The sequence below is a fragment of the Phaenicophaeus curvirostris genome, chromosome 13, assembly GCF_032191515.1.
Source record: "Phaenicophaeus curvirostris isolate KB17595 chromosome 13, BPBGC_Pcur_1.0, whole genome shotgun sequence".
Classification (NCBI taxonomy): Eukaryota; Metazoa; Chordata; class Aves; order Cuculiformes; family Cuculidae; genus Phaenicophaeus; species Phaenicophaeus curvirostris.
Window position 1 is genome coordinate 3,733,081 of NC_091404.1, and position 23,924 is coordinate 3,757,004.

Consider the following 23,924-nt stretch of genomic DNA (forward strand, 5'->3'; position numbering starts at 1 on the left):
TCTAGGACTCTTCTAGGACCCCTAGAGCCCCCTGGGACCCCTTTAGGGCCTTCTTAGACCCTTCTAGTACCCTGTGGAATCCTCTAGAGCCCCCTGAGACCCCTTTAAGGTCTTCTCGGACCCTTCTAGGACCTCGAGGAACCCTCTAGGCCCCGCTGGGGCCCGTTTAGGGACTTCTACGACCCTTCTAGGACCGCCAGTAACAATCTAGAGCCCCTTGGGACCCCCCTTCACGGCCTTCTGGGACCCTTCTAGTACCCCGAGGAACCCTCTAGAGCCCGGCAGGGGGCGCTGCCGCCGCGGCTCCTCCGGCCCGGCAGGGGGCGCTGCCGCCGCCGCTCGGCGCCGATATCGCCGCTGTCCCGGAAGCGCCGTCCCTTTCCGAGCGGAGCGCAGCCATGGTGAGCGCCGGGCGCGGCCGCTCCCCGCCGCCATCCGCCGCCATCCGCCGCCCGCCGAGGGCTCCCCCCCGCCCCAACGCCTCGAGGCCCGCGGGAGGGAGCCCGGCGGCCGGGCCGGGGGGGCCGGGGCCGCGGGGGGCGCCGGGGAGGGGAGGCGGGGGGAGCCGGGCCTGGCCTGGCCTGGCGGCGGCCGGTAACACGTCCTGTCCGTTCCCTAGGCCCGCGGCCCCAAGAAGCACCTGAAGCGCGTGGCTGCGCCCAAGCACTGGATGCTGGACAAGCTGACGGGAGTTTTCGTGAGTGGCGGCCAGGAATGGGGCTCGGGAATGGGGGTGGGAAATAGGGAGGGGGACCGGGAGTGGGGAGGGGGATCGGGGAATGGGGAAGGGGATCGGGAATGGGGAGGGGTGTCAGATCGGGGATGAGAATCAGGGGTGAGGGGTCGGGAGCGGGGGATGAGGGCTCGGGGATGGAGCATGAGGAATGAGGGATGGAGGATGAGGGATTAGGAGTGGGGATGAGGGATCAGGAGTGGGTTATGAGGCTCAGGAGTGGGCGATGAGGGATTAGGAGTGGGGGATGAGGGATTAGGAGCAGGGATGAGGGATCAGGAGCAGGCGATGAGGGATTAGGAGTGGGGGATGAAGGGTCAGGAGTGGGCAGTGAGAGAGTAGGAGTAGGGGATGAAGGATCAGGAGTAGTCGATGAGGGATTAGGAGTGGGGGATGAGGGATTAGGAGTAGGGGATAAAGGATCAGGAGTGGGCAAGGTGGGATTAGGAGCAGGGATGAGGGATCAGGAGTAGGCGATGAGGGATTAGGAGTAGGCGATGATGGATTAGGAGTGGGCAATGAGGGATTAGGAGTAGGGGATGAAGGATCAGGAGTGGGCGATGAGGGATTAGGAGCAGGGATGAGGGATCAGGAGTGGGTGATGAGAGATTAGGAGCCGGGGTGAGGGTTCAGGCCAGTGCTGGGATTGGGTGTGGGGATGGGCTAGGATTAGGAATGGGGCTGGAGCCGGGGCCAGCACCATGGAAGGGGATGGGGCCAGGATCAGGATTGGGATCATTCTGCCCCTGTCAGTGGCCTTTCCCGCTCTGTGCGGGCCTGGGTGGCTCCGCAGCCTCACCGAGGGGCTGTGTGGGCACGCTCAGGGGTGCTGCTCTGAGCTGCTCGGGGTGGCGGTGAGCTGGGGCAGTTGGGCAGTGCAGGAGAGAAGGGAGGGGCTTGTTGTTAGGGGCTTTGCCAACAGCTTTTGCATTTGTCCTGTTTGCAGGGCATTGGGGTAGTTAGCTGCTCTCTTTTAGCCTTCTTGTTGTATTTTTTCTTCACTGGGGTGGGTCAGTAGGTGGTTTGACTGTGTTCCGGGCAGTGTTTTGTGGGGCTGGCAAATCTTGGGGCAAAGCCACTGTGAGTATCAAGAAGTCTGAAACCCGTGGCTGCTTTCTTAGTAGATGGGCTCTACGCAGTTCTCCTTGGGTGCTGCTGCCAGAGCTGTCGGGGTGGTCACATTCTCCTGGGGACAGCTGATGCTGCTGTTGTGCTCGAGCACCCAGTAGAAAGCTTCTATTTGCAGGCACCCCGTCCATCAACAGGCCCTCACAAGCTGAGGGAGTGTCTTCCGCTCATCATCTTCCTGCGGAACAGGCTGAAGTATGCCCTGACGGGAGATGAAGTCAAGAAAATCTGCATGCAGAGGTTCATCAAGATAGATGGCAAAGTCCGCACGGACACCACCTACCCTGCAGGCTTCATGGGTGAGCAGGGAGGGCTGGGGTGGGTGCTTCAAGCAGCAAGGGTGGTGTTTTATGAGGCTGGCATGATATGAGGGAGAGAGATGCTTTCCTGGTGGAGTTAAAGAACAAGATATGTCATTGTTATTTACTTCAGAGCTGTGCACTGCGATGAATATCAGTGCCAAGTACTTGTAGGCAGTAAATGCCTGCTGTATGTGTGTGAAGTGCTGTTTGGACTTCGTCCTGTGGCAGTTTTTTGCTAATTTGCACTGTATTGCAGTAAAAGATGTGAGCTTATGGTTAAGAGAACCTTATCATTTATACCTGAGGTGTAGTTTAGCAGGCTTTAGGTTATTCTAAATGTGTGCTTCATGCTAAAATACAGCGTTTGGTGACATAGCTGGTAATAGCTGCTGTTTTATTTCCCTCTCTAAAATCAGATGTCATCAGCATTGAGAAGACGGGTGAGCATTTCCGCCTGGTGTATGATACCAAGGGTCGGTTTGCTGTTCACCGCATCACACCTGAAGAGGCCAAGGTGAGAGGCTTTAGCTTGGTCTAAGTGTGGGCCTGGTTGGATTTGATCGGGCAGGTGTTTCGTCTTTGGCATCTCCTAAATGGGAACTGAGGGGTGTCTTTCTTGAGAGCTGAGTCCGTGCCATTCTTGAGAAGATCAAGGCCTTCAGGGCTGGGTTATAAAGCCTTTGACAAGGGGATATCTTTTGGTGACAAGAGAACAACTCCCAGATGACTGCAGGCGCGTTGTCTGAGATGACTGTTGTCAGCCTGGGCTGGGCTGCCTTTGCAGAGAGCTCTCGGGTGTTGGTGGCTTTGCTGTGGTGTGGTGAGCCTTAGCGTAGGTCTCCACTAGCTAATGGTGATCAGAAAGAATCGTAGAGTGGTTTAGGGTGGAAGGGACCTCAAAGCCCATCCAGTTCCAACCCCCTGCCATGGGCAGGGACACTTCCCACTGGATCAGGTCCTCCAAGCCCCATCCAACCTGGCCTTGAACACCTCCAGCAGCCGCCACTTTCCTGGGCAGCCTGGGCCAGGGCCTCGCCACCCTCACAGAAGATCATTTCTTCCTGAGATCTCATCTCAGTTTTCCCTCTTTCAGCTTTAAATGAGTCCCCCTCATCCTATTGCTGCACTCCCTGATCAAGAGCCCCTTCCCAGCTTTCGTGTGGACCCCTTTGAAGGGTGCTACATGGTACTGCCTGTGGTGCGGAAGCCCTGAACTCCTTTGTGGTTTTGTTAGGGAAGTGTTTCCAAAACCGCCCTCTGGCCCTGGATGTCAAGGAGAGAGTCCTGAGTGTGTTCCCTTAACCCAAGCGTGTTGGTGTGGCAGAGCTGCGAGTGTGCGATCTCCTTTGTCCGTCCTCCCCGAGGGAAGGCATGATGGGCACACAGTGATGCTGAGGGGAGAGGCAGCTGTGACGTAGCCGGCTGCGGTGTGCGTCTGCGGCCTCTCCACCCCGTTGTGGTAGCCGTTACGTCTGGCTACCACTCCGGTGACTCCTGAGTCTCGAAAGTGGCTATTGAAGGAGTTTGAGGGTGAAAGGTAGTAGGGGAACCAGGATGCCCTGGAGGAGGGTTACAGATCTATTGGGTCCTGAAGAAAAGAAGTCTCTGCCTCCGCTGTGTGACCGCGGGCTTCAGGGCAAAGTGAAGAATCTGCCTGGCATAGGCTTTCCTGGAAAATACAGCCTGTGTTTGTGGGGAGGCCTAAGTGCAAGGTTGACGGCTGTTCCCGAAGCACGGGTGTTTTCTGATGGGGCTGTAGCACAGCCCTGCGGCAGCCCTGGAGAAGCATCACTGGGACAGGGGGCCGGACACAGCCCTGGCGTGTCCGGGTCCTTTCCTTGGGGTCTGAGGCCTGTGGTGGCTGGCGACTTGCGGAGGGAACAAGGCTCCCTTGGTTCACGGTGCTGTACACTGCCTCAGTGGAGCTGTGTTGGCTTTTGTTTGCAGTACAAGCTGTGCAAGGTGAGGAAGATCTTTGTGGGCACCAAAGGAATCCCTCATCTTGTCACCCACGATGCCCGCACCATCCGCTATCCAGACCCCCTCATCAAGGTGAATGATACAGTCCAGATTGACCTGGAGACGGGCAAGATCACAGATTTCATCAAGTTTGACACAGGTAGGACTGATGATTCCCATGGAAAACATGGCACTTTTCCCAACCCTGGAGAGCAGCGTGGAAGTTAAATATAAATGCCAGACGTCGTTGCTCTAGAGTAGAGAGGCAATGGTGGCAGCCTAGGGAATGTTTTTTTCCCCTGAGGCATCTCCACCTGGAGCTGGAGCAAGGATTCCTCCCATATGCTCACAGTGTGAGGCATGTGGCATATGGACTTGGAGCGATTCCGAGAGCAAGGAAGCACCAGGTAGAAGCAGTGAGCTGATGGAGAGGTTGCTTAAGTCCAGCTCTCTCTTACGGGGCTGTGAGAGGAAAGCTCTAGGGAGCTGTGTGGAGATTCCTGACTCTTTGCTTTGGGGGAAGGATGCATTTGCAGAGCTGTGAGCTGGGATAAGTAGTACAGAGTCACCTCCTTGGAGGTGGGCAGTGTTTGGTACGAGCCATGGTGACTGAGAGTTGTTTAGCTCCTCGAGGTGTGCCAGGATTCCTGTGGGACGTGTGTGTAACCAGGTGCTCTGGTGGCCGCTCTGTAGGCCAGTTAAAGGCCTGTCCCTGCCCTTCTCCACTGGTGCTCTCGAAGAGCCTGAGTGGAAGAGCTTCACCGCGGTACCTGGCGCCAGCTCCTGTCACATCCATCTTCCTTTGCCCCAGGTAACCTGTGCATGGTGACTGGTGGTGCCAACTTGGGCCGTATTGGGGTGATCACCAACCGGGAGAGACACCCTGGGTCATTTGATGTCGTTCACGTGAAGGATGCCAATGGCAACAGCTTTGCCACCAGGCTCTCCAACATCTTTGTTATTGGCAAGGTGAGCCTGCGTGAATGCGCGGTGGGTGGGTTTTCTTCTGTAGTTGGGGGCTGCTCTGCTCCCTGTGGTTCTTGCTGCTCCGAGCTGAGTGGGAACGGGAAGCATCTGTAACTTTGAGAATGGGGCCATTTTCAAGAAGCAGCCCTGTGTGTCTTTAAACCTTCTGAGAGCTGGGAGCTGTGCAGTGCTCGGCTCTTGATGTGACCTGGGCAGCTGCTCGGAGTGCCCATTCCCCACTGCCTCTGCTGCCTCTCCATCCCCATGGGTTCTTGTCCAGGCTGGTAGGGGTGGTGGTTCAGTTTTAGCTGAAGTGTGTTCTTCATGGATTTGACCAAAAGAGGCAGATAGAGGCCGCAGCACCTTCCTGCGGTGCTTCTGCCAGGCCAGTGCCAAGGCTGCGTGTCCGTGGCCCAGCAGGGGAAGGGGCCGGTGTCTGCTGGGACAGAGAGCTTCTACCCCTGTCAGAGTTTCAGGGTGTGAGATGACTTCTTCCACTTTGCTGCAGGGCAACAAGCCATGGATCTCCCTGCCCCGCGGAAAGGGCATCCGCCTGACCATTGCTGAGGAGCGAGACAAGAGGTTGGCGGCCAAGCAGAGCAGCGGCTGAAGTCCAGCTCAGGCTGACTGTGATCCTGCTACTGTTTTAATTAAACCGTTTTCAAAATGACTGTGAGTGGCTGGGGAGCATCCCATGGTGGGGAGGGAGCCTGGCCAGGCTCGTGCGAGGTCACATTCTGCTTTCCAGGCTGCTCTGGCCCGGGGAAGGTGTTGGATGTCATTCCCAGGGATGTGCTGGTGGGAGAGGCTGCTGCTTCGTCTGCCTCAGGGTGGGTTAGAGCGAAGAAACCCATGTGCTTATTCCACTCCTGATTAATCCAGATCTACAACTAGTTAGTTATTATGCTGATCCCTGGAGAATATCTGACCAGTGTTACTCCCAGCAGAACTCTTAGATCGCTTGTGTTCCTAGAACGGAGGCAGAAACCCAACGGTGATGCAGAAGCGGGCAGAGAGGCTGGGGGATTGGGGATTGTGTCCCCTCTGTTTTCTGTCCGCCATTATCTCCTCCAGTGATTTCACAGAAGCGTAGAATCATAGTTTGGGTTGGAAGGGACCTTAAAGCCCATCCAGTTCCACCCCTGCCATGGGCAGGGACACCTCCCACTGGATCAGGGGCTCCAAGCCCCGTCCAACCTGGCCTTGAACACCTCCAGGGATGGAGCAGACACAGCTTCCCTGGGCAACCTGGGCCAGGGCCTCCCCACCCTCAGAATGAAGAAATTACTCTTTCTGTCTAGAATTTGAGGAGCTATATTTGGAAGATGGGGTGGTCTGTACCTCATGTTCTAGAGCAGTGGAAGCGAGAGGCTGTGATGACCCCAGGATTCCCTCCCCAGCAGGAGCTGCGGCCCTGTGGGATGTCCCGCGTGTCTGTGACTTTATGCAAAGTCCTGGGGCAGAGGAGCGGCCGGCATGGAACAACTGCAGTACAGGAGAGGTCAGTTAAGGAAAAAGAAATGGAAAAAAAAGAAACAAAATGTGGAGCGCCCGCCCCGTGCTCCAACCAATGGGCCGGGGCGTTGACTATAAGCTCCGCCCCCGGCTCTGACTGACAGCGCTCTCAGCCAATGGGATGGCTCTATTTACGTTAAGCTACGCCCCCTCCATTCCCGCCGCGGCTCTGCGTTATGGCCCCTCAGCCAATGGGGTGGTGGTGTTGCCCGTAAGCCCCGCCCCGGCTCTGACTGACAGCGCTCTCAGCCAATGGCGTTGCGGCGCTGACGTTAATTCACGTCCCCTGCGTTCCCGCCGCGGCGCTGAGTAATGGCCCCCCAGCCAATGGGGAGGCGGTGTTGCCTGTAAGCCCCGCCCCCGGCCCTGAGTGACAGCGCGCTCAGCCAATGGCGCGGCGGCATTGCCGGCAGGCCCCGGCCCCCCAGCCAATGGGCGGCGGGCGGTGCCGCCCCGGCGCATGGCGGCCATGCCGTGCCACAACCAGCGCCTCGGGCCGCGCCCGCAGGACGAGCCTTCGCCTGGAGCGACCAGCACGGCGGCCGGAGCGCCGCGGCTGCTGCGGTTCGCGGAGCCCGGCGCGGACAGCGGCTGCCCCAGCCCGGACAGCAGCGGCGGCGGGGATGGCGCGGCGGGGCCGGTCCCCGCGGGGCAGGGCGCGGCGGCACCGCTGGGGCCGCAGCTGAAGCTGCTGCCCATGAACGACCAGCTGCGAGAGCTGCAGACCATCATCAGGGACAAGTGAGAGCGGGAGCCCCCCGTTACCGCCTCAGGAGCCCCCACACCCTGTTCCCCTTGGGGAGCCCCCGTTTTCCCCTCAGGAATCCCCCCTCAGGAGCACCCCCCTTTTCCTCCTCATGACCCCCCCATGCCCCCCTGAGGAGCTCCCACACCTTGGGCAACCCCCCCTCCCCCTTTCCCCTAAGAACTCCCCTCTGGACCCCCTTCTCCCCCGAACCGTTCTTCCCTGAGGACCCCCCCTGTGCCCCCCTGAGGAGCTCCTACACCCTGTTTCCCTTGGGGAGCCTCCCCTGCCCCCCGTTTCACCCTCAGGAGCCCCACCCCCGTGCCCCCCTTCAAGAACCCCTGCACTCTGTTCCCCTTGGGGAGCCCCCCGCCCCCCATTTCCACTAAGAATTCCCCTCAGGACCCCCCCTGCTCCATCCCCTCCTTTGGAGCCTCCCCCGGGACCCCTCCTGAGGAGCCCCTACACCCTGTTCCCGTTGGGGACCCCCCGTTCCCCCCTCAGGAGTCCCACATGCTCTCAAGAGCCCTCCCTTTTCCCCCCTCAGGAGCTCCCCTTTTCTCCTCAGCAGTCCCCCCTCACGAGCCCCTCCTTTTCCCCCGAGGAGCCCCCACACCCTGTTCCCCTTGGGGAGCCCCCCCGCCCTCGTTTCTCCTAAGAAGTCCCTTCTGGAGCCCACTCACCCCCATTCCCTGCTCAGATCCCCCCATTTTTCCCTCAGGAGCTCCCTCTACTCTGTCTCCCCTCAAGAACTGAGCACCATGCAGGGTGGGGGGGCTGAGACAGCGTGTACAGGAGCACAGGGAGGGCTGAACAGTTGCGAAAGGGCTTCTGGTGGGTTTGGGAATAAACTTGAGTTTGCTGGAGATCGGGACTGAAGGTTGGGAAAGGGCGGGTGCTGGGTTTTGGGAATAACCATGAGTCTGATGAAGATTGGGACTACCAACTATCGCAGTCTCTGCTAGTGGAGTGGCCTTAATACCGTGTTAAGGTTCTGGGGACAAGGATGAGCAAAAGAAAATGGGTCAGGAAGGCAGCCTAGGAAAAAGGAAAAGATTGGAGAGAAGTGAGGCTAGCTGGAATGAAAGTGAACTGGAACCAGATGTTTGAGGAGCAGGGACTGGAGCAAATTAGGCAGAAAAAATAGTCTTGGAACGAAAGGTTGGGAATAATATAGAGTAAACTGAGCTGGGCTGAAAGCAATGCGGTGATATTAAGGAGAGAGGCAGACAAAGAGAGAATGGTTTGTTTACTTAGGTTTGTTTACTTACAAGATTCAAGGCAGGATTTTCCGTTGCTGTCACTTTGCGTCACCAAGAGTCCTTGTTACCACCATACCTTGTGGGACCCGGTGGGGTTATTCCAGTTTTATAAATCTTAAGCTGAAGTACAGAAATCCATGCAAAATTATACCTGACTTTTTAACATCCAGTGTAAGATACCAGAGAGTGAATGTTTTATTATGCCTTGCAGCATCTTAGATGTTGAAAGCATATCTCACCCTGGTCACGTTTATAGCTTTTTTCAGCATTCAGAAGAGAATATTATGAAGTATTAAATTTAGCACGCAACGTACAACAAACATAAGTAGTAGCCATCTCAAAAGTACAACTTGCCTGCTGCAATGCAAGAACCACCAGCAGACACAGAGGTGTGAAATCAAGTTTATCAATAGACGGATCAGGTTCTGGATAAAACCTTCTCTGCTTGCCATGCTTTCTGATGTCTGCAGTAACTAACACGTGGCACAGACACAGTTCTTCCCCTTGTTTCATATCTGTCCATCTGTGTAGTCTACATTTTGTTATTTCCTTGTTCTTGTGTGCTTAACTTTGTAGGTAGCAACACTAATACATTTTTTGTGCAGAACTAATCGTCATCTCTCAAAGACAATACCTACATTAATTCTGTCAGCTTACATGAGGCTTGAAAGCCAAAACTTTTTTTTAATCTTCAAGGCGTTGTGGAAAAACAATCTGATTGCAGGCAGCAGCACACAGAGGGATTGCAGCTTTGATGTGAGGAGGGCAGTTGTGTCAAGACCCCACAATAGGTCTTTGCAGGTTGGAGTGCGTGCTCAGCAGCTTCCCTGCGAAGTCAAACTGAGGCTGTAAGTGGGCTAAGCAATACAAACTGGGCTTGGTGTTTGGGTGTAAAAGTTTTTGAGGTTTGTGAAAAGGAAACAGCAGACAGATTTGATATCTAGGTGAATACTAGTGATGTGATTGCTGTGCCCAGCTGTGCGTTTTTGTTATTTTGTTGTAGGTAGATTTTGAGGTCTTACAAATAAGTTTAGTAAGTGTTTCATTGTAGTGAGCTTATCCAGAAATCGGCAGCTGATGCTTTAGGGTTGTATCATAGAATCATAGAATGGTTTGGGGTGGAAGGAACCTTTGAAGGTCGTCTAGTCCACACCCACCTTGCAGTGAGCAGGGACATCTTTAACTAGATCAAGTTGCTCAGAGCCCTGACCAAGCTGACCTTGAACGTTTCCAGGAATGGGATTTCTACCACCTCTCTGGCCAACCTTCTCTACTGCTTCACCGCCCTCATCATAAAAAGTTGTCCCCATATCAGATTGGTTGCACAAGACTTTGGTAATGGGAAGTATAGCACAAGACTTGTAAATAACTAATTACTCGTTAATATCCACAGTGTTAGCAAACTGCATTGTTCTGAGTGTGGCACTGCCCTGGCAGTGGAGATGTGACTGTCACTTCCAAGCTCGCTTCCCAAGCAGTGAGGAAAACTGGACAGCAGCCTGCTCAGAAAGGCAGGTGTAGGCTTCATGTGGAAGTACAGTAGGGAAATGCTATTTTTGTGTTTTGTTCCAGAAAGTCAGCTGCATCTCAGTAAGTAAGAGCCCTGGGACTGGCCTGTCATTCAGAAAGACACTGAATTGTGCTCAGCTGCTCTGGTCAGAAGCTGTTGCAGTTACCTTTTCCTGGGCAGGTGTAATCTGCCTTAAGACGACTCTGGGACCGCTGCAGCATTCAAACCAAGTGCTAAAAGAAACTCCTCAGAAGAAGTGTCGTATTTGTGAACAAGCAGCTTACAGCTGGCTAAGGAGAGCTACTGGTCAAAAAATCTGATTTAAATTGACGCGAGGTTATGTTCTCATACACTGCTTGGGGAAGAGAGAGAAGCTGTGTCATCTACAGGGCAATCAGATACCTATCCCTTAATCTTTCCTTCTGGATTAAAGGAGAGAACAGGTAGCATGAAAGGTGCCTTAGGGAGGATATTTGGATTACTTAGTGCTGCAGAAGATGGACTTCTCAGGTACAGCAATCACCTGAAAAGGTCATGAAAGGGGCAGAAATTAAAAGGCAAGCTACTGTGAGGAGAGAAACAGAAACAAAGTAAGGAAAAACCAGTCAGTTTAGGACTTTTACTGTGAAGTGAGGAAAGGATTGTTACTCCCAGAGCAATGCAAGTTAGAATCAGGCTTGTTTATGTGGAACTAAGGATTGTCAGGCCAGATGCAGAAGACCTTAGGGAGTCTATTTTGACCATAGTGTGGGCTGCTCAGAGAAGTGTGAGGCTGTTTCCTTGTTCCTGAGAGCATTCAGAGATCACAGCCTTTCACCTGGAATAACTGTTCAGTTAGTAAAAGAAGAACTCCCCTGTGTGTGCTGGTCATCATATCCCTTGCAGATGGTTGAATCAATAATGGCCATCTAATAGACTAAAATGACCATGGATTTATTTTGCTTCATTAAAGTTAACAAGAACTAGGTCTGTGTGCTGAAATCAGGGAGGTGGGTTGATCACCTCAACTTTAATAGTGTGTGGGTTTGCTCGTTTTTGCTCAGGCTTGTTCACTTTTCCATCTAGCGAATACTTAATGGGTGGACAGATGCCTTTTACACTGTGTGTTGGGTGTGTATTTTGAGTCCTGTTCTGGGACGTGAACTGGTGTGTTTGGGAACAGCTTCTTCCTACGGAAGGTGTGATCTCAAAGTAATTTCTGGCCTGCACAGATTAGAACTAGGGATTGGGAAGCTGAAATGAGTTGTGCAGCAATTTGTAGTGTAGAGCTCTGGTTTCTGCAGAAGCAAATCATCAGCTCATATTGGTGGTGTCATTTTTAACTCCAGATTTAACAAACATGATTTAAATATAGATATTAAAGAGTTACTGTGTCTGCTATGCGAGGCTTGTTCTTCTGAAGCTCCTTACTCCCTAGGGACCTGAGTGAGCAATACAGACATGAAGACAGTGTAAGGGGAGGACCCGCAGCCCTGACTGCTGCACCGAGCAGGGTGACTGTGAACTGTGCAACGTGCCTGTGATGAGTGAAGATGGCTGCTGCGGGCGAGAAGGGCCGGATCCCTTCTATATACCATCCCAGGCACTGAGAAATGCCTAGTGTTGAAGTACGTGGTCCTGTTCCTTGGCTACATCATCTGCCCTTAATGGCATGTAAGGGCATGTAAGGAAGTGGCTTGTTGTCGGTCCTCCCTTCCCAGTACCTCTGGTGTCTCTCAACCAGTTCTTCTGTCAGGAACCTAGAGAAGCAGGAATTACTGAAGCGTGTCCAGCCGTGCGTGACCTGCATAGCTAACAGCCTTATCCGTGCTTGTAACTAGTACCAGGTGGTAAAGCAGGAAGAAACCCTGCGGTTAGCTTGATGTACGGTACATTCCCCAAAAACATTTCTTCTCACCTCTTAAGACACACAAATGACTTTAATTGTCTGTCAGCCATGCTTCCATACCTTCAGAAAGAAAGGAAAAGTGATTTATACTGTTAAACACAGTTTCTGTGGTGTTAGCCACATGCTACAACACTCGTGTTTTAATGCCTCACTTTTTTAATGTCACTTGATCAAGAAGCTGAAGAAAAAGCTTCTGGTTGGCCATCAACCATTACTTTCTGTAATTCTGTCTGGTATTTAAGGTGAACAGTTACAGTGTTTTCACATACGCCGTTTTTTCTGGTCCCTGCCAATTCTCATACAATGTGCGGCTTGGCATCTGGTCTCAGCTTTCCTGCTGCCACTGTCATTTTCAGTATTGCTGGTATTTTTCTCTTATCTTTATGCACCCTTGTTTTCTGTTCTCCTCTCCTCAGTGAACAGGTGTCACTGACTAAGGGTGTTCACTGAATGGTGCATAAAAACACCTGTGCCCCTCTGCAAGGTCAGAGTAGTTAATTTAAAGCCTAATAATGGGTATTAATAACTCATAATATTCACTCTAAACATGTACTGCTTTGCAGTCCAAACTGCAGTGTTGACATTCTTGGGTTTGTTTTACCAGCTGTTGGTGAAATACACCTGAATTTTCTTGAATGCTTAAGTCTAGTCTGGAAGAACCTAGATGTTCCACCTATATGCTTTGCTAACCTCTAGATTTAAAATATTTATACACACACCACAGATGAAAGCATGAATCCCTTCAAATATCTTAATAAAATCAGTTTGTGTGATTGTAGGGGTTTTGAGGTAGTCTTTTGCCGGCTTGGGATAAGGGGTTTTTTTGAGCATTGCCTTTCTGATTAATGTCAGAGTAGCAGCGAGTTCTGAATATCCTGTTACTTCAAGAAAGAAGGAAAAATCAAAAACAAGCAGTGTTTTTAATAATATGTTATTAACACAAGGGAAGAAATTGGATTAGCTTGACAGTTTTTAAAATGCCTTTTTTAGTGTGGCTAAGTTACCAGTTACCCAGGAGATTAGCAGACAATCCTCTCGACTGTCACTCATGTAAATGCAAGATGTTGCAGACCCTTGGGGATTAAATGCAAAACTCCTTATGGTATTTAAGGGGACACTCAGAGTATCATGGTTTGAAAGTGAGAGGGGTCATGCCTGCTGTGATTAACAGAAGGTTTCACTCAAAAGTACCTCTAATGGTGTTGATGCTTTGTGTGGTTTTAAAGCCAGCATACTGGAAGTGTTGGCTCCTTGGCTGGAAATTTGTCCTACTCTGGTGTAGTGAGAGTTTGTCTTGGCATGGGAAGCAAGGTGTTAAAATCTGCTTTGTAAACTGGAGCTTCTAACATGGCACACATTCCCAGTGTGTAGCAGGAGGAAGTGAGCCCATTCTGTCTCCTGGATGGGCCAAAAGTCATGCAGTGACATGAGTGAAAAATTGTACCCAAGCTAATGAAGAAGGCAGAGGGGTGTTTCATGGGAATACTTGTTAATCCCTGCTCGTTTCAGCCTCAAGTTCACTGATATAGTCACACTAGGGATGAACACCAGATAAGATGTGTATCCTGCTTATCACATGTGTTAGCTCGGTCTCAGGATCCGCATTATCCTTGTCCCATGGCTGCAGCTTGACGTTAGAGCGGGTGGAGCAAAGCTCTCTTGCTTAGAGCTGTAGGGAATGTACCAGGCTGGTGCACATCTGGGCTTGTGAGGTGGTTTGGAACGGGGCTGCAGCAGAATTGTATTAAAAAACGTACAGAATATCATCCTTGTTCTCGTGCTTTAATTGCTATTGGTACACTGCAGCAACGTTGCCAGCAGTAAGAGGCAAACCCCTGTGTTAGTGAACTACATTTCAGCCTTCGCTGCCAAGCAGGGAGCCCATGGAGCAGAAACTCAGTGGGATAAATTCTGTATACGGCAGGAGACTTTTCTCTGAACTGCCTTTAGAACATATCACATTTGATTAATATTATATTGAATCAATGTTCTTAAAATTTTTCCCCAGTTTAAAATAGAAATTATTACCTTTTTCAGGAAATCCAGTAGAGGAGACTTCGTATTTTCTGCTGATCGTCTGGTAGGTGAAAAATTTCTTCTTGATATCGTACTTTGTAACTCTTCCATGAAATGGGTCTTTCAGCCTAAAATAATGGCAGTGAGAGAGCTTTCTACACAAAGGTGTCTGACAGCAGCTTTCTGTATAGGGACTTCTGTTCTCTGTTTTAGACTGCTTTCATCTCACAGGGTTCCAGAAACCAGGTTACCTGAGGACAGAGCGCAGTAGCAATAGGAGAATACTGTTCAGGAACAGAAGCACAGAGGCGGGAGATAGTTCAGTTTTACTTTGAAACAGTACTTCTTATCTTGTGAACAGATCTGTATGATTTCTTACAGTCCAGCTGTTAATTGCTTGCATGCGGCAGTGCCTCCTGGCACTTGTGTATTGGATTAGGAGCTCTGGGTGCATCCACACTGGGAGTTTGAGTTTGGCCATGTGGTAGTTACCAGCAGGGAGAAAGCAATTTGAAGTTTTCACATGTTTTAGTAATCTAGAACACAGACCATTGAGAATGCAGCTTTTATCTCCTTTAAATTACATGCTTAAGGAGAACCACACTGCTTACGCCCACAAACATAACTTCCTTGTATTTGTAAGGGCATTTGCTGTTTGCAGATCCACATCCATTAACAAGGAAAGTTTCGTTCCCCCTCTAGTAAAGGTGAGTCCAGAGACCAGTAGCATTTGCTAAAGCAGGCAGGTTTCCTGTGAGGAGCCCAATCTTAATCCATGCCTGATTCAGGCTTGCTCAGGGTTTAGATAAAACCACAGTGTGAGATTGTGAATGCAGTGCTTGATATCTCTGCAGCTGTTCTGCTTTCCCCTACTTTTCCCTTCTTGAGGATGTTTCTTGCATTCCCATTCACCAGGAGCAGTTAAGGCCCAAGCCAACAAATCCCATCACTCATAACTCGGGTCAAGTCACTGACTGGAGTGCCGTCTCTGCCAATAGTCCCTCATATAATGGAGAGCTGGAAGTCACAGACCCAGCTTTGTTCTGTGCCAGCCGCTCTCAGCAGAGACCAGTTAAATAGACACATCCTTTGCAGTTCATTGCAGGAGCTAGAACAGCCCAGGAGACATCCACCAGCTGTGAAAGACTAGCTCGGCTATGTGGTGTTCTTCCTGTGTATTGTGTTTTCAGTTTTTTCACGTGCTTAAATATGCACGTAAGAGTCAGGAAGCCAAAAACATTCAGCACCAGCAAGCACACACATTTACAGGGTCTCCAGTGCAGGGGTCAGGCCCCTTCCTCACCAGTACTCCCTTCACAAGAGAGTTTCTGGTTAACACTCTCATTCTACCTTGTTCCCATCGTGCCACACTCCTTAAGGAGCATTTATTCCTGCCAACTGCTTTGAATTGAATAGCACTGTGTTCCCTATCTGTATTTAAAGAAAGAAAAAAGAGGCTGTTCTAGTGCTGAACAGTTTTGGCTGTGCCTTATTGCTAGTAATTAGTGTGAAGAATCTCTCCCACCTACCTCTTCACCTTACTTGAAGGTTGTGAACCTTTCTTAAGGAAGCGCTGATTGTTTTTTCACCCTTGTTGCTAGAAACTGCAGCTTCCAGGCAGCGAGTTAAGTTCAGGTCCTTGTGTCAGCATCTTACACGGCCTGGCCAGCACTTGTACAGATAAGGAGCTGCTCTACACAGAAAGGCCTCTGTTTGCTGGCCCTGCAGATGTTTGCTGAAGAACCTGCTACTCTGTTTCCCATTTTGTAGGAGGAATGTTATGCAAAGCAATGTGTAGGACTGTCTCATTTTCTGTGTGTTATTCCCAGGTGTGGCGAAGAACGGGTACAATTTCATGTGGGACGTGGTCTCTACTAACCTTGGTGGGGTGCAAACATAGTTAAGATTTGCTGTGTTTTCCACCCACTTAGCAAACAGAGCTTAATGGCAGCATGCAGTACACAAAGAGAAGAAACACATGCCTGGGATAACAAAATACACCTTGTTGCAAAGGGAAAGTGAGTCTGAGGTTAAGCGTGCTACTAGCTTGGCAGTTGTTAGTGGCAGTATCTTTTGAGGTCACCATGGGAAGAGGGCTTCAGGTAGGATTCTGAAGTCGATGAATTTCTGGTGGTACAGACTTTTTCTCTGGCAGTTTGGACAGAAAAGAAACGTTCAAAGATTCCTGTGAGAGGAAGGAGCTAACAGCTGGTAAAAGTTAGCAGGGAGCTTCAGGAAACCACTGCTAGTGCTGTGATCCTGAAGCTGAAAGATGTGAGGTTAATGTCATGAGGATGAAGACAACCCATCTTGTGTTTATGAAGGAGGAGAGGCAGCTGTGGGAAGTCGGGCTCTGGCACAGGAAATGATCAATCGTGACCTGCCATAGTAGATAACTGGACAGGTAGACATCAAAACAGTGGTAAGACCACTTTGAGAAACACAAACAGGCAACTCCTCACAGTGCCAGAGGCTCACAAGGAAGCCTTGTATGTGTGCTGCCCAGCACCCATGGAAGCATTTAGTGGATGTTACCTTGTCACTACCCTCTGTCTCCTTCAGGGAGCTGCTAATATGTAGTTTAGAAGTGGTTTGAAGTAATGTGATGCGAAGAGTTCTACAGGCATGAAATATGTCCAACAGCTCCACTACTCTGCCTTCCCTTCAGCTTCCAAGAAAACTACAACATAATGGGTAAGAGGATCCTGCTAGGAATTACTATGGTCCTGGAAATGAGGTGATGCATAGTTATCACATAAAATGCAGTTAGACCACTGTTTTCCCACAAACAGGCGAAGAGAATAATGGTCACTCCAGAATTTATTTAAATTCTGGTTTCTTTGCATTTAGATGCTTCACCTTGTTCCAAATTGCACACAGGTGGAAGAGTAGTAACATGCAGTGGCTGAGGATCACAGGTAATGGCTGTAAAGGGCTCCCATTTTTCTGGTTTTATCTGGTCAGAGCAGCACCACCTCCGACTGCACCCTGGCTGATCTCCTCATTCAGTGATTACGCTCCTTCTGAACGAGAGGGCTGTCAGCCTGCTTTCTGTAGTGACCTGTATCCAGATTTCTCTGTTCACTGACTGAGGAACTGGTCAAACATGATTTCTTTAGTGGCATTTGAGTGCAGTAAGGAGACCTCATTCATATGTTTCCTCATGGCTGATGAAAGGTAGATTTCGCTAACGTTTTTATATCCTTTTACTAACAGATCATCTTGTGCTCATGAAGGCTTGAAGGAAACATTGTTTCCCTTTCCTTACTGCAAAGGCTCTGGGGTAACTCTTAATCCTAGAGCTGTAATACATAAGCACATCAACATGTAATTTTGTGTATCAGTATTAAATGCTTAATCTAAAACATCAGCATAACTCTGTGAGCCTCAACACTTTAACTAGGCCTGCTAGAATTTAATGTTCCTTTTAGCCCCCCTTCCTCCTCCTCAGTTAAAAACAGACTATTTTTCTTATTGATAACTAATTAGTTGTTTTAAGTTGTGGTCAAACTCTTCTACCTTGAGATCAAAGCTTTACTTCTGTGCTTAGTTTGGGGTCATAATAGTACTTGTTTTACCTTCCAAGCAATGGCAACCACTTCTCTAGGAGAGGAGCAGGGCTGCTGGTTTTCAGGGCCAGAGAGAAAAGACATCGGAATTGTGCAAAAAAAAATAAAATAGATTTTATCAACACTGACAACTTTACAGGAGAATCCTTCCCCACCTGTGTATAAAACATTGATACGTGTAGTAAAACCAGGGAGATTATTTGACTATAAGAGTAAACCTTCATGGATTTACTGGGAACATTTGGCAGATAGCATGGAGTGGAGCCAACCCTGCCAACATGACTGCAATATAAAAAAAACATTTCATAGAATCATAGAATGGTTTGGGTGGGAAGGGACCTTAAAGCCCATCCAGTTCCACCCTCCTGCCATTGGCAGAGACACCTCCCACTGGATCAGGTTGCACAAAGCCCCAGCCAACGTGGCCTTGAACACCTCCAGGGAAAAAAGTCTTCCAGTCTGCTCTGCCCTGTTTCTGAAATAAGGAATGGCTGAAGTGAGCAGTGCACTTGCGCAGTCCCAGGAGCCGTCACCTCGTTTCTGCCATCACATGGTGACTTTTGCTTTACAGATTTCATCTTTGGCTTGGTGGTAGCTTTTGTTGAGCAGTTCTGGCCTCTGAATCTTTGGGTCACTAGCAGATAGAACCTTTACCTTGTTAATACTCAAAGCATCTTCCATGGCCCGTCATTATGGGTTCAGGTGAACACGTTTCAGTAACATGATGACAGAAGAACGAGGTGGTAAAGAGATTTCTGGATCTGCTGGCTTGTCTTTGGGCACTCGGTGGTGCAGTTGTGTTGCTGCAGCTTCTGTGGCTGTTCTGGCAGCCCCACTGCAGTTTTGTCATAGAAATATGGGTGTAAAAGTAGACCTCAGAGCCCGCTGATGGGGAACTGAGAGAGGGTGAATTTTCCCTTTTTCTCACTAGTATTTTCTGTCAGTGAGATGAAGTTGTATTGGTGCTTCACTCAGTTGTTGAGAAAAATGTGTCTGTGATGCCTGTGCCTGCCGGATACAAAGTCAGTTTTTATGATCGCCTATGAAACTCCCTTCAATTTTGTTTTGCAGTGTCTTCATATGGTTTGTGGACAAAACGCAGGCATCAGCCCCAAAAGGTCTCTAAATTCAGTCCCTAACTACTATTAAAGTGGCCCCTTTAGACACTTCAAGCCGTTTGGTCTTCACCTAGTACTTATAAAAACGGCTCAGGTTTAGTGTCTTATCTCCGTAGATAACAAATCCTTTTAAGCTGACTGATCTCTTTGGTTCAACAGATCAGACTTGTGGTTGAAGAGGGCTTGAATCAACTGCCATACACAGAATGTACCGTGACCACTCCAACAGGTACGTGGGAAATTACCCCTGCCCTACATAGGGCTGGAAGTGGACATGCAACTCATACTAAAAAAAGTATGGAACTGTTATAAGAATCGCAGAACTACAGAATATCTCAAGTTGGAAGGGACTTGTAAGGCTCATTGAGTCCAGCTCCCTGCTCCTTGCAGGACCCTAAAACTGAACCATGTGGCTGGAAGCGTCCTCAGACGCTGAGCTCTGACTGGCTTGGCACTGTGACCACTTCCCTGGGGAGCCTGGGACTAAACAGTTTAGCATTCAGGGCAAAGTAGACTTAAGGTCCTGTCCGATATTTAAAAAGCCAGAAGGTACCTATCGAGAATGAGCAAAACATGCAGTCATTTTACTAAGGTTTTAAACTGATCTTGTAAAACAGATGAAAATGGGCCAGCGTGTGTGCATGATCAGTTTACTTGCCCTTACTGCAGTGTTGAATTAAAACTGATGACGTTTCACGTGCCTGTTAAAGAGAACACAATTTTGCCATGCCAGCCTGTCTGTTTCTGCTTGCAGCTGGGGGCAGTGATAAGCAGGGAATAATAAAAGGTGGCTGCGTGGACACTAGATGAAACCCATTGCAGTAATTCTAGCTTGCTCCTAGTAACTGTAGAGAGATGTAAGGTTGCATGCGTTACTCTGAGGGAGCAGCTTCCTGGGAGCCGCTCTGGTCTGGGCTGTGAGCCTGCAGCACAACACGCCTGTGAGACACACCAGCGAGTCCTCCCTCCCTGTGAATTTCATCTGCACTTCTGCAGGGTGAGAGCAGCTCTGTCCATTCACACCCTCCTCGCATCTGCCCTTCGCAGGACATAATTTCCATGCCTTTATGCCGCTTTCAGTTAGAGAAAAGAGGGACTGAAAGCACCCAGCTCTGAAACCGGACAGTTTAGGATGGCACTCAGGAGGCACAATCGCTTCCTATTGCTCCTTTTTAGATAAAACAGCAGCTACTTTACTGCTTGAGCATCGGCATCGCATCTGGCCCTGCTGAGCTGGTGACAACAGATTGATGACCATCTTCTCTCTGCATTACACAGTTTGACTGGCAGATCCCCCTGCATGCAACATCACTCAGCAGCTCTGTGGTTCTTTCTGAGTGGTTCTGGGCAGAGAGTCCTGCAGAGAGTCTTTATTTCCTGCCTTTGCTCCTAGCCCGCTGTAGGTAGAGTCTGACTGACGCTGTCTGAGCTCGGCAGCCGGTGTGTCTGCCCTTCCTGTGCCCGGGGAGGGAGCTAAAAAGCCTCAGCCAAGCCCTTCCAGTAGAAGCATCTCCTAAGAACTCAGATGCCTCTGTGTGAACTCCTGTTTATATGTACTGAACTGGGGGTCTCAGTTCTGATCACATTGTGGACACTTCAAACATCGTACCCCAAAGGGCATTAGGAGGGGGCGGATGGGAGCGGTTGCTGCCTCTGATGTCTGGTCTCTTTCAGGACACAAGTATGAAGGAGTCCGGTTTGAGAAGGGGAACTGTGGAGTCAGCATAATGCGAAGCGGTAGGCAGTTTCAGCTTGTTGAATGAGCACGAATTAAGTGTTTTAGAAACCTGTAAGCAACTTCCTTTCAAAAATGGGCAACAGCGCTTCTCTGCAGCAAAGTTGTCCCAAAATCTGCCAGCTGTTGTTCTTTCTCAGGTATCCTGGGTCACAGTATGCCAAGTTGCATATTTCATTAACTTTTTAAGAGATGAAACAGCTGTGACTGCTTTCACCTGGCCTTTTCTCCAGCCATTGTTAACTAGGAGAGGCCAGGCCAACTCCCTCCCTCGATTGCTGCTTCTGCTCAGGACAGGTCTCCACATCACCCATGCTGAGTTCAGGCAGAGCCTCTGTTATTTTGCCCGGTGCTGCAGGAACCTTTGTGCCTGTGATGTAAAACTCGGTGGCCTCTCAGCTTCCTGCACTGCTTTGTGCTGTGTGTCTCTGAGCGGAGCTCGGAAGTTCTCCAAACCCCACATTTGTTTTTATTTTTCCAGCTCTCACCTTTGAGAGCTCGGCACTGGTGTGTGGGAACACCGATACACAGCGGCTAAGGAGCTCCGAGGAGACTTGTCTTCCTGTCTAAACAGAGGAAAAAGGAAAAGCTTTTCAAGTGTTTTTAACAGTTAGAACTGAGAACAGAAATCTTTTTGGAATTCATCACCAGTACAGAATCGGGACCATCTGTTTAATCGCAGCATCTTGAAATTGTACCTTTTTCTTTTTTTCTGCATGTAACAATTCGTGGGTTTTTTTGCTGCTCATTTTGAGGAGAGGCAATGGAACAAGGTTTACGAGACTGCTGTAGATCGATCCGCATCGGGAAAATCCTGATACAGAGCGACGAGGAGACTCAAAGAGCGAAAGTTTACTACGCCAAGTTCCCCCCAGACATTTACAGGAGGAAAGTTCTTCTTATGTACCCAATACTCAGTAAGTGTCTTTCATTGCTCTGTGTGGTCAGACTCTCCTGAGCAGTGGATTTAATGCTGAATTTAAAGGAAAATCTCCAAATTGTGGGGGCTTTAATTTCTTTTTTTGCTGCTTTAGGTGGTATAATAAGGTATCAGGCTGTGCCTGAGTGCCGATTAGTTGCCTGTGCCAGCGTGAATGCAGAGCGAGTCATGTGTGAGAAAGGTTGAAGCAGTAAGCCCTGATATAAATTTAATTTTTTTAATTTTCCATGAGGAAAGACTCAAATAGTATTTGTCTCATCCTGTTAAAGATGTTTCTGAATCAATAGTGTAATCCTAGAAGTAAATTAATTTCAATTTAAATACAATCCAGACTACCAAAAAAACACCTGGTAAGCATGGCAAGGAGTTTTTCAGGACAAAATAGCTTCCAGTCTAAGATTTAATTCTGGTTCTACATGTTTTAATAGCCATTTTATTATTTTTGATGAGCTTTCTCCGCTCTGGGCTTTAATACACTGACTTCAGTGCTTAAACCCCAGCACTGTTGGCTGTTTCAGAGCAGAGCTGAAGCCCCTTCATTAGGAGATCAAAGTTTTCTCCAGTTTATACTTACTGAGGTGACAGTTTTCCAGTGGGAAAGGGCAATATCAGCATTCCATCACACCCCTGCATTGATATGGATAGTGTGTCTCAGGTGGCCTAGGAGAAGCTCTTCAGCCAGAAGGGGAAACCTGATCTCCTTTCCCTGTTTTAGGTACGGGCAACACCGTCATCGAGGCCGTCAAAGTCCTGGTGGAGCACGGCGTGCAGCCCAGCGTCATCATCCTGCTCAGCCTCTTCTCCACACCCCACGGTAAGCTGAGGGGGGTCAGGGGGGAAGAAAGCAAGCACAGGTGCCTTTAGTGGGAATGAGTTTAGTCCCTGTGCTTCAGATGGTGCAGAGCTGTTCCTTTGCAAACAGCTGCAGCAGCAGCTTTGAGAGGAGTTTCTTTTTTATTCCTGGCTGAATTGTAAAAATGTGTGAGCACCAGTTCTTTTAGGAGCATGAGGTAAATGAAGCTACCGAGCTGTCCTGCCCCTTGTAAAAGGGGACCCAGAAAAGGAGTATCTGTTTCTGTGAAGTAGGAAATGGATATTGAGGGTTGTAAAAAACCTGACTGCAGAGTTCTGGCAGGCTGTAACCACTGTGGCAGTGAGATGGGGCATGTGCGTGTGTGGTAAAGGAAAGAAACACCTGTGTGAGAACCCCAAAAAGCAATCCGTTAAATTCAGGGGGTTGTTCCTCACGCAGTCATCTAAGGCTGAAGCAAACTGGAGATGGAAGAACAGAGCCTGACTTAGGGAATCGTGCTAACTGTGCTTTAACATGTGGTGCTGTAGTCAGTGTTGCCTTTGCCCTCTCTCAAAAGGTGCCAAATCGATCATCCAGGAATTCCCAGAGATCACGATCTTAACTACAGAAGTTCATCCTGTTGCACCAACGCACTTTGGACAGAAGTACTTTGGAACAGACTGACACTCTCGGACAAACGGATACAACTACCTGATGTTACAAGAGGTTTTTTTTATGTTTTATTATTATTGAGTTGGTTGAGGGCATGTTCAAAACTTTTTTGGCCAAAGGGGGAAATCCTTGACTTGGCTTCGTTCTGGTCGGTCACTGCCCGAGCACCAAGTCCGGTTCAGGAACCAAGCACTCACAGCAAAGCCAAGCACCGCAAGGCTGGGGTTGTATAAATTGCTACACTCTCTGCTTTAATTTATTTATTCTTCTATAGCCTGTCTTGTGGCTGCTTGCAAGAGCAAAATAAAACTCGGTCACAAAGGCGCGTCCTTCATTTTTAGTGGTAAAGTTTACGTCAGTCCCGGTTGGCTGGTACAGCTGCTCCTCCTGCTTCCAAAAGGACAGGGGTGCTTGGAACTCGATGCAACTCCGAGCAGCCACCTTGGACTTCTGGCAGAAGTTTCAGCCTTGGAATGGTGGCCAAGGACTGAAAACACCCCTATGAATTTTGCTCTGTATTGGTTATTTTCAAATAGTAAAACATCCACTGTTGTCCTGCTTGCTGGCACTGAATAAAGCAGCTTCCTGCTGCAGAGGGCATGGGAACGAGGGTGGGAGCTGCACTACCTCCAAAACCTCAACACGTACTGCACTTAAGGTTTGACTTCCATGGTTGAATCAGTACTGCTAACTCTTTTAAAGAAAGGAAAGGGGCTGCAACAGGCTGAGTCCGTGTCTATCTCTGTTCACAGAGCAACAGGCCTAAGGTCAGAAGACAAACGCGGCCCTTTCAGGATCCTCAGTGTAGTAAGTGTAGTGATCAGACTAAACATAAATCGGTAGCCGAATACTTTCTTTCTTTGGATTTAAATCCCCGGGCATCAATTACCCACCATCCAACACTTACAGTAAGGCAAGACGCTCCCTAGTTTAACTTTGTGGAAAATGTATAGAGAGGTCTATTACTATTTTTTAAATAGATCCATGTTCTAAAAAGCAGAGAGTTCTGGGGTGTCACTGCTTCACCCCTCTCATCAGATGAGCAGAATGTGCCTGGGAGCCACGGGGCAGCA

The 23,924-nt window shown here is 49.5% G+C and overlaps 2 protein-coding genes across 2 annotated transcripts; both read left to right on the forward strand.

Moving 5' to 3' along the window:
• The first annotated feature begins 338 nt into the window (after positions 1-338).
• RPS4X (ribosomal protein S4 X-linked) lies at positions 339-5,758 on the forward strand. Its single transcript, XM_069867607.1, has 7 exons — positions 339-401; positions 620-697; positions 1,980-2,160; positions 2,580-2,677; positions 4,111-4,282; positions 4,934-5,091; positions 5,597-5,758. The coding sequence occupies exons 1-7, from the start codon at positions 399-401 to the stop codon at positions 5,696-5,698; spliced, it is 792 nt and encodes a 263-aa protein (XP_069723708.1). The 5' UTR covers positions 339-398; the 3' UTR covers positions 5,699-5,758.
• A 1,288-nt stretch (positions 5,759-7,046) lies between these two features.
• Positions 7,047-23,405, forward strand: UPRT (uracil phosphoribosyltransferase homolog). Its single transcript, XM_069868012.1, has 7 exons — positions 7,047-7,344; positions 14,046-14,088; positions 18,871-18,940; positions 20,386-20,448; positions 21,202-21,363; positions 22,102-22,200; positions 22,757-23,405. The coding sequence occupies exons 1-7, from the start codon at positions 7,064-7,066 to the stop codon at positions 22,861-22,863; spliced, it is 825 nt and encodes a 274-aa protein (XP_069724113.1). The 5' UTR covers positions 7,047-7,063; the 3' UTR covers positions 22,864-23,405.
• The last annotated feature ends 519 nt before the right edge of the window (positions 23,406-23,924 follow it).

What these genes read in the sequence shown, in the direction of transcription:
- RPS4X (XM_069867607.1), top strand. An exon ending in TTTCATCAAGTTTGACACAG is followed by an intron (nt 4,283 to 4,933) that starts GTAGGACTGATG and finishes CCTTTGCCCCAG; the next exon opens with GTAACCTGTGCATGGTGACT. An exon ending in ACATCTTTGTTATTGGCAAG is followed by an intron (nt 5,092 to 5,596) that starts GTGAGCCTGCGT and finishes ACTTTGCTGCAG; the next exon opens with GGCAACAAGCCATGGATCTC.
- UPRT (XM_069868012.1), top strand. Translation starts at nt 7,064, where the DNA reads ATGGCGGCCATGCCGTGCCACAACCAGCGCCTCGGGCCGCGCCCGCAG. An exon ending in AGTCAGCATAATGCGAAGCG is followed by an intron (nt 20,449 to 21,201) that starts GTAGGCAGTTTC and finishes GCTCATTTTGAG; the next exon opens with GAGAGGCAATGGAACAAGGT. An exon ending in TCTTATGTACCCAATACTCA is followed by an intron (nt 21,364 to 22,101) that starts GTAAGTGTCTTT and finishes TCCCTGTTTTAG; the next exon opens with GTACGGGCAACACCGTCATC.